Source organism: Taudactylus pleione, unplaced genomic scaffold, assembly GCF_031769625.1.
Source record: "Taudactylus pleione unplaced genomic scaffold, aTauple2 ptg001597l, whole genome shotgun sequence".
Classification (NCBI taxonomy): Eukaryota; Metazoa; Chordata; class Amphibia; order Anura; family Myobatrachidae; genus Taudactylus; species Taudactylus pleione.
Genome location: NW_028285994.1, coordinates 102,230 through 111,642, shown reverse-complemented (window position 1 = coordinate 111,642; position 9,413 = coordinate 102,230). Strand labels below are relative to the sequence as shown.

General features: G+C 47.2%; 1 protein-coding gene across 1 annotated transcript in view; it reads right to left on the bottom strand.

Annotated features, from left to right (window-relative positions):
- Positions 1-4,632: 4,632 nt before the first annotated feature.
- LOC148442166 (uncharacterized) overlaps positions 4,633-9,413 on the bottom strand; it is a gene marked incomplete at its 5' end in the record, with an annotated part of 101,308 nt that continues 96,527 nt past the window's right edge. The window contains 2 exons of the mRNA XM_088464130.1: positions 4,633-6,058; positions 6,281-6,397. Of these exons, the coding sequence (XP_088320256.1) occupies positions 5,992-6,058; positions 6,281-6,397 (184 nt within the window). The remainder of the gene's footprint in view (positions 6,059-6,280; positions 6,398-9,413) is intronic.

Below are 9,413 nucleotides of genomic sequence, written 5' to 3'. Positions count from 1 at the left end.
AGACCCCGGCTGTTAGAGGCAGGGAAAGTCTATTTGAAACAACCTGTTAAATGTGTCGTTACATATGCTCCTCCTCTGGGAACCAATGAGATCAGCAGGAAGTTTCCCCTTTGTCCTGTTTCAGTCTGGGGGGGAATAAATACATGTGTCCAAACACTGGTTTGCCAGTTCATGCTGAATTTTGGGTGAACTGAGGATATCTAGTCAGAAGTCTATCTCTGGGTCCAGAGGCGCAGCGTATGTATAACCGTACTTGGTCTGTATTATTTCCTTTTACGCCTAAATTATGTATGTATAGATTGCGTGTAACTGACTGTACTTTTACCTGAATAATACTTGTGCGTTGGAACCACAGATTCCACTCCTGTCTTTATTTGCGGTCATACTGCGTACGCAATTAGCGTTGTGTTTAGAGGTTTATAGGCAGGTTTTGTCTTAGAGGTTCTAGGCAGGTGAATCTTAGGGGTTTATAGGCAGGTTTTGTCTTAGAGGTTCTAGGCAGGTGAATCTTAGAGGTTTATAGGCAGGAATGTATTAAAAGGTTTATTTACAAATTTAACAGGTGTCATACTGGGGGTGTCATACAGGGGGATGTCATACAGGGGGATGTCATACTGGGGGTGTCATACTGGGGGTGTCATACAGGGAGGTGTCATACAGGGGGTGTCATACAGGGGGTGTCATACAAGGGGTGTCATACTGGGGATGTCATACAGGAGTTGTCATACAGGGGGTGCCATACAGGGGATGTCATACAGGTGATCTCTTATAGGGGATGTCATACAGGGGATGTCATAGAGGGGGTGTCATACTGGGGGAGTCATACAGAGAATGTCATACAAGGGGTGTCATACTGGGTGTGTCATACAGGGGGTGTCATACAGGGGGATGTCATACAGGGGGATGTCATACAGGGGGATGTCATACAGGGGGATGTCATACAGGGGGTGTCATACAGGGGGATGTCATACAGGGAGGTGTCATACAGGGGGATGTCATACAGGGGGATGTCATACTGGGGGATGTCATACTGGGGGATGTCATACTGGGGGGTGTCATACAGGGAGGTGTCATACAGGGGGATGTCATACAGGGGGATGTCATACAGGGGGTGTCATACAGGGGGATGTCATACAGGGGAATGTCATACAGGGGGATGTCATACAGGGGGATGTCATACTGGGGGTGTCATACTGGGGGTGTCATACAGGGAGGTGTCATACTGGGGGTGTCATACATGGGGTGTCATACAAGGGGTGTCATACTGGGGGCGTCATACAGGAGTTGTCATACAGGGGGTGCCATACAGGGGATGTTATACAGGTGATCTCATATAGGGGATGTCATACAGGGGGTGTCATACTGGGGGCGTCATACAGAGAATGTCATACAAGGAGTGTCATACTGGGTGTGTCATACAGGGGGTGTCATACAGGGGGATGCCACACAGGGGGATGTCACACAGGGGGATGCCATACAGGGGGATGCCATACAGGGGGTGTCATACTGGGGGTGTCACACAGGAGGTGTCATACAGAAGGTGTCATACAGAAGGTGTCATACAGGGGGTGTCATTCAGAAGGTGTCATACAGAGGGGTGTCATACAGGGGATGTCATACAGGGGGTGTCATACAGGAGATGTCATACAGGGGGTGTCATACTGGGGATGTCATACAGAGGGGTGTCATACAGGGGATGTCATACAGGGGGTGTCATACTGGGGGTGCCATACAGGGGATGTCATACAGGGGGTGTCATACAGGAGGTGCCATACAGGAGGTGCCATACTGGGGGTGTCATACTGGGGGTGCCATACAGGGAGTGTCATACAGGGGGATGTCATACAGGGGGTGTCATACAGGGGGTGTCATACAGGGGGATGTCATACTGGGGGTGTCATACTGGGGGTGTCATACTGGGGGTGTCATACAGGGAGGTGTCATACAGGGGGTGTCATACAGGGGGTGTCATACTGGGGGTGTCATGCAGGGGGTGTCATACAGGGGGTGTCATACAGGGGGGTGTCATACAGGGGGGTGTCATACTGGGTGTGTCATACTGGGGGTGTCATACAGGGGGTGTCATACTGGGGGTGTCATACAGGGGGTGTCATACAGGAGGTGTCATACAGGGGGTGTCATAAAGGGGGTGTCATATAGGGGATGTCATACAGGGGATGTCATACAGGGGGTGTCATACAGGGGATGTCATACAGGGGGTGTCATATAGGAGATGTCATACAGGGGGTGTCATACAGGGGGTGTCATACAGGGGGTGTCATACAGGGGGATGTCATACAGGGGGATGTCATACAGGGGGTGTCATACTGGGTATGTCATACAGGGGGTGTCATACAGGGGGTGTCATACAGCGAGGTGTCATACAGGGGGTGTCATACAGCGAGGTGTCATACAGGGGGTGTCATACAGCGAGGTGTCATACAGGGGGTGTCATACAGGGGGTGTCATACACCTCCAGGTACATTTTCATAGTTACAATGATGGAATAGCCTGCGTGCAGCTTTGCAGTTCTGCTCCAGCCTGAGTCAGCCCCCTGCCCTTATATAGAGTAAGCTTTGTGCTGAGTTCCCCTCAGATTAGTGAGCTAAGTGGCACAGGGAGGGATTGCGCTAGAGAGTAATTGGGTGGGAGTGGGGGGAGGTCTCCAGCCAAAGAGAGAGGAGAGATGCATGATGGGATGACACAGAGGGGATGGTGCCAGAGACTATTCACAAATAACACAGGGCCTGATTCAGCAAGGAACGCACGGATGCGGACGCACGCCCACGGCCTCTGCGAGAATATGCTAATGAATGCATACGCAGGGCAATCACAGCTGAATAAGCGGACGCCCAGCACTACATAATACCACCCGCTTCCCTTTACTTGTGTCCTGTATACCTGGCAAGACATCGGTAACATCGAGAACCATCGGAGCCATACGCACAATAGTGGATGACCTGACCCTCCCGCAGACATAGCGAGACTTCCTCTGCGCAACTAGACCTCAGACCGTGTCCACCGCAACAAGGGCTTAATTATACACGCCCCTGACACGCCGTCCAAACGCACAAGCACGCTTGCCCGACCACCCGCGTGTCACCACCCACAAACGGCACTTCCTGTCAGTCACTGCGCTCTGGATCTGCGTAGCCTCTGCAAACGCCATTCCCACAGCAATAGCTGGTTCGCAGATGTGCTCTGTGGTGCATACGCAGAGCAAAAACATTGACGGATGCGCCGACCGACCACCGCTACTACCCCCCCCACCGACGCTAAGCCCCGCCTGATGACCGGGCCCCAGTGCACTGTGGGAGACCGGCTGACCGGAGAGGAGCCATCACCGGAGGCCCGATCACCGGTCCCTGGATTCAGGTAAGTAAAAAAAAAAATGTTTAATTTTTTCTACTTAGACCACACAGCTGATTACTGGTACCGGCTCCCGTCTCTGCTCTCCCCGTTAGAGCAGAGTGGGAGCCCGGTAACCGGGGGAGACCCTGGATAACGCCACCTCCAGGTGGCGTTATTATCACAGGGCTTCCCCCGGTATTTTTTTACAATTTATTTTTAGTAACTTGCACACAGATCACATTTCCCATTACAATTATGGGAAATGCGATCTGCTTTACTAAAAATAAGTGATACTGGGGGTTGGAGTAGAATTTTACTAATTCTACTCCAATTGCCCTGTAATAACTACAGGTGAAACTAAAATAATGTGAAAAGGGTGTGAAAACACAAAATAGCCTTTATCACTTTATTTTAGTAAAAATAATGTTAATAAATAGAGCCCTAAGGGCCCTATTCTATTAGAAGTGAAAAGTCGATTGCCGGACTTTTCGCCGTCCTCGCCGCTTTTCTACGCGAAAAAGTATTGCGCTCGTCCCTACCTATCCCCGCATTCAATTCCAAATCGGCGAAAATGGGACCCGGCGAAAAATAAATGAGCAAAAAGTGCCCCCCAAAAGATGCTCTGACAGGGGGATCACTATGGGTACCCCCGAATTGCCCTGCTGAAGGTATTTGGGGTTTTTAAACGGGCTCAATAGGTGCTAAATAGCGTCGTTGCATAAGTGGTGGAGAATAGCATTTTGAGGATTTTTTTGGTGAAAATAACTCCCCCCATCACATTTGGGGTACATGGAAATGGGTGCAAGCATGTTTTTAATTGGCTAAAGTGAAGTGTTAAAGAGCGCAAATAACGCACCTTCAGCAAAAACCAAAAAAACCTGGGGCATACTTGGGGACCCCCCCCAGAGACTTGGAATTTTTTTGCACACTTTTTTAAAGTGCTATTTTGGGGTGTCCTTTGTGGGGTTTTTTTTGTATTTTTTGACGCAGTTAGCATCAGGGGGGGTGTCCAAAGGGTGCAGGGTGGTTCCCGCAACATTGCACCCCAAAACCCCAATTCTGCACTTTTTTCCGCCAGGTCTTTATAGGCGAAACTTTCACGCTGGTTACAAGGCGCAAACTTTTTGCACTGGCGAAAAGTCCGACTAATTGAATACGTGGAAAAGTGGAATTGGCGAAAATTACGTCATCGGTGAAAAAGTATCGCCGAAACGGACTTTTCGCTTCTAATTGAATATGGCCCTAAATCTAAAGAAACCATGTTACTTATACAAATGGTACTAGATTAGCAAATACAGTTTAATAATATACAATTGTTTGATCAGGGAAGTTCACATTTTGCTCTTCACCATCATTCCTGTTACTCTGCTACATGATGACGACATTGGTTATATTCCGATGCAAACAGGCAGCTTCCGGACCATGCGATCTCCTTCCTGAATTGTGACTGATGATTGAAGTTACCATCTGCCCAGGGAGGACCAGTTCCTTCAGAGGTTCCCCCATTGCAGAGAAACCATAGAGATAGGAAAATACTCTCAAGCACAGGGGACACATAGGGGTGGCAAAAACATGGGGCATCCAAATGGTAAAGACCTCTTTGGGCGAGCCCCATGATAAGGGATAGTCTTACATGAGGGGGGTAGCAGAAAAATAACTAAGAGTGACACTGATGACACTTTATAAGTGAAGAACACTGTAGTCATAGCTGGTGCCAGGAGTGTATTTCACACTATCATAGGCCCACATTCAGAGGCGGTTGCTAGAAGCGTTCGCTCTTTCTTAATGAGGGCGGTCGCTTCTATTTTTTAGTGTGGCCTCCTGGTCACTAGCTAAGCTGTGGGTTACCACCCACAGCTTAGCGACCGACCAGGGTGATGGTCACGATGGTCAAGACTATCGCGACCATCGGGGCTTGTGACGATACCCTAAGGTTGGGTCTCGGCAGCCGCAAGCCCCAGGGAGCTTCCTGCTCTGATCGAGCAGGAAGATCCCCACTGACATCACTGCTGACGTCAGTGCGGCCGCCCACAAAACGGCAAGCATTCCGTTAGGAACGCCTCCGTTTGTGTAGCTACCCCCCCTGCCCGCCTACAAAACGGGCCGAGTTGTCGATCAACATCGACAGCCGGCCCTTTTCTAGTGAGCTCCGGAGCGAGAGAGTTTCCCTCTCGCTCCGGGGCTTGCGCACGCGCAGTGCGGCCACTGCGCTTGCGCAGGACCAAAACATTGCCCCGGTTGCGAGCGCTCAGCGCTTGCGACCGGGTCTGAATGAGGTCCATAGTCCCTAAAGCTTCTGGGGGCCTAAGCAGACCCCAGGCCCTGGCCATTCACTTTCAGATATCCTATACACCATGGTATGTGTATGTTGTATTCATCTCTGTCATATTGAGGTGTTCCCTTATCTGTGTTTGCAATGTGTGACCTCAGTACTAATACATGTATACAGCCAGAAGAGGTAAATGTACAGTGGGGATAATTCTAGGATTCTGCGTCTGTGAAGTCTGGAAACGTCATTAAAGAAGGACAAGAAAGAAGATCTGAGTAACGTCCATCATTCCTCGCCGACACTCAGCGCTAGTCACTCAGTCCTGGATGTGATGCTCTGCAGGGGTCTTCGCTGTTCACTGGTAATCAGGTCTAGGTGGGACACTGGATTCTGTAGCCCACTTTGTACGCCTGGACATAGACTCGGACTTGATTGATTCTGCCAGGAGAAAACATAATATTAGTAGAATCTGAGCTGTAAAGTTACTGCTGGAAGGGTCACACGTTCCGATGCCCATTGCTCAAATGTAATTTATAAATAATATATTGTAATGTAATAAGAAAAATGTATATATAATTTTTTATTAGAACATTATTTAAAAAATAAGTTAAATCCATGTAGCTGTAGACAGACTCCATGTTTTACCCATACAGTACATACCGGTATTTGGTGCAGAGCTGGACGCCCAGAGGACCACAGCGCTCCACGTAACTCTCTCTCACGCCCTGGCGCACCGCTCGGGCTGTGCTCAGCTTCATTGTAACAATTGGGCAGGTTCTACAAAAAGACGACACTACATCAGCAGTTACAGTATTCACGGACTCTCATAAGCAGCGTCGCATTAAGGGCCTGATTCAGAGGGGGAATGGTAATACGTAGATGCGCATTCCCATGCTCGCAGCTGTGACAATATGCAAATGTTAGCAAAGATCACCCGAACATAAAGACACCCACTGCTGCCTTAGTACTTGCATGCGCGAACGCAAACACGCATAAATATCGGTAACATTGAAGGACATCGGTGGCCATTTTGACCTGCCACAGCCTAGGGAGCTCTTCTGCCACGCAGGGCTGCGTATGCACTTGCTGTGGCTAATTTATGCACGCCCATGAAATGGCGTTTAAACACCCAGGAGCGCCTGCGTTTTCTTAACAACACCCCATCAACACCCCCAAATGGTCACTTCCTGTCAATCAATCCGCAATGGGCCTCCGTGGTCTGCGGGCTCATACGGCGAATGCTACCGGATCGCACAGCTGCCTTTGCGCACTGCGATGCATATGCAAGCACAATGGCAAACAATCGCTCAGTCTGCATGTGAATTGCAATAGCGTCCACCTCTGAATCAGGCTCTAAAAGCAGAGTGGGCTGGTGTGCAGCCTCCGCCCGGGACCCCTCCTCTCTAATGGCCGGCACAGGTGAGTACAATCTGTCACTGTTCAAGAGTCTACTGCAAATGAGCAGGTCTCCAAGACATGGTGTCCACATCATGTTCCCAGTGATTTGTGCAGAGACATCACCGCCGACATGGAACTCTATAGGGTATTAAACATAGGTGCAGAGTGTGCGGTGTGGGTACCCCTGCACCCAGGGGGTTGTGTGCACCCCACACCTTGCACCCATTTTAGATATATGCCCTGCTCATGGCTGCAGTATTAGCATAAAGACATAGTCACAGCTGCAATAGTCTGCACCTCTGCATCAGGCCCATAGTGACAGCTGCAATAGTCTGCGCCTCTATATCAGGCCCAAAGTGACAGTATCCACCAACTGCCAGAACCTAGAGCAACATTGAGTCTGTAACCCCATACATGTATCAATGTACAGAGTCTGTAACCCCCATACGTGTATCAATGTACAGAGTCTGTAACCCCCATACGTGTATCAATGTACAGAGTCTGTAACCCCCATACGTGTATCAATGTACAGAGTCTGTAACCCCCTATACGTGTATCAATGTACAGAGTCTGTAACCCCCATATGTGTCTCCACCAACTGCTACAATTATTTTTCTGCCACTCTCTGTAATAAATGTGCATCACAGCTCCTATAGGCAGGGTCACCATTGTCTTGTAAGTAATTGTTTTGTACATAATGCCCTCAATAATGTACAGTGCTGTATAATAGTTTGGCACTTCATAAATACAAGACTATAAAGGTGACACCATGTTCTCATAGGTTACATGGTATTCATAGGTTACATAGTACTCATAGGTTACATGGTACTCATAGGTTACATAGTTCTCATAGGTTACATGGTACTCATAGGTTACATGGTTCTCATAGGTTACATGGTTCTCATAGGTTACATGGTACTCATAGGTTACATGGTTCTCATAGGTTACATGGTACTCATAGGTTACATAGTATTTCATAGGTTACATGGTACTTATAGCTTACATAGTACTCATAGGTTACATGGTTCTCATAGGTTACATGGTACTCATAGGTTACATGGTTCTCATAGGTTACATGGTACTCATAGGTTACATGGTTCTCATAGGTTACATGGTACTCATAGGTTACATGGTTCTCAAAGGTTACATGTTACTCATAGGTTACATAGTTCTCATAGGTTACATGGTACTCATAGGTTACATAGTTGTCATAGGTTACATAGTTCTCATAGGTTACATGGTACTCATAGGTTACATAGTTCTCACAGGTTACATGGTACTCATAGGTTACATAGTACTCATAGGTTACATGGTACTCATAGGTTACATGGTACTTACTCATAGGTTACATAGTACTCATAGGTTACATGGTACTTATAGGTTACATGGTTCTCATAGGTTACATGGTTCTCATAGGTTACGTGGTACTCATAGGTTACATAGTACTCATAGGTTACATGGTACTCATAGGTTACATAGTACTCATAGGTTACATGGTACTTACTCATAGGTTACAGGGTACTCATAGGTTACATAGTACTCATAGGTTACATGGTACTTATAGGTTACATGGTTCTCATAGATTACATGGTTCTCATAGGTTACATGGTTCTCATAGGTTATGTGGTACTCATAGGTTACATAGTACTCATAAGTTACATGGTTCTCATAGGTTATATGGTACTTACTCATAGGTTACATGGTTCTCATAGGTTACATCAGTGATTCCCAACCTCGGTCCTCAAGGCACACTAACAGTCCTGGTTTTGGTGACGTCCAGGCTTGAGCACAGATGGTTAAATCAAAATAACCAAGGTACTAATTAAGTCAACTGTGCTCCAGTATGGCTGTCCTCAAAACTTGGACTGTTAGTGTGCCTTGAGGACCATGGTTGGGAACCCCTGGGTTACATGGTACTCATAGGTTACATGGTACTCATAGGTTACATATTACTCATTTGTTACATGGTACTCATAGGTTACATGGTACTTATAGCTTACATAGTACTCATAGGTTACATGGTACTCATAGGTTACATAGTACTCATAGGTTACATGGTACTCATAGGTTACATGGTACTCATAGGTTACATAGTACTCATAGGTTACATGGTACTCATAGGTTACATGGTACTCATAGGTTACATGGTACTTATAGCTTACATAGTACTCATAGGTTACATGGTACTTATAGCTTACATAGTACTCATAGGTTACATGTTACTCATAGGTTACATGGTTCTCATAGGTTACATAGTACTCATAGGTTACATAGTACTCATTTGTTACATGGTACTCATAGGTTACATGATACTTATAGCTTACATAGTACTCATAGGTTACATGGTACTCATAGGTTACATGGTACTTATAGCTTACATAGTACTCATAGGTTA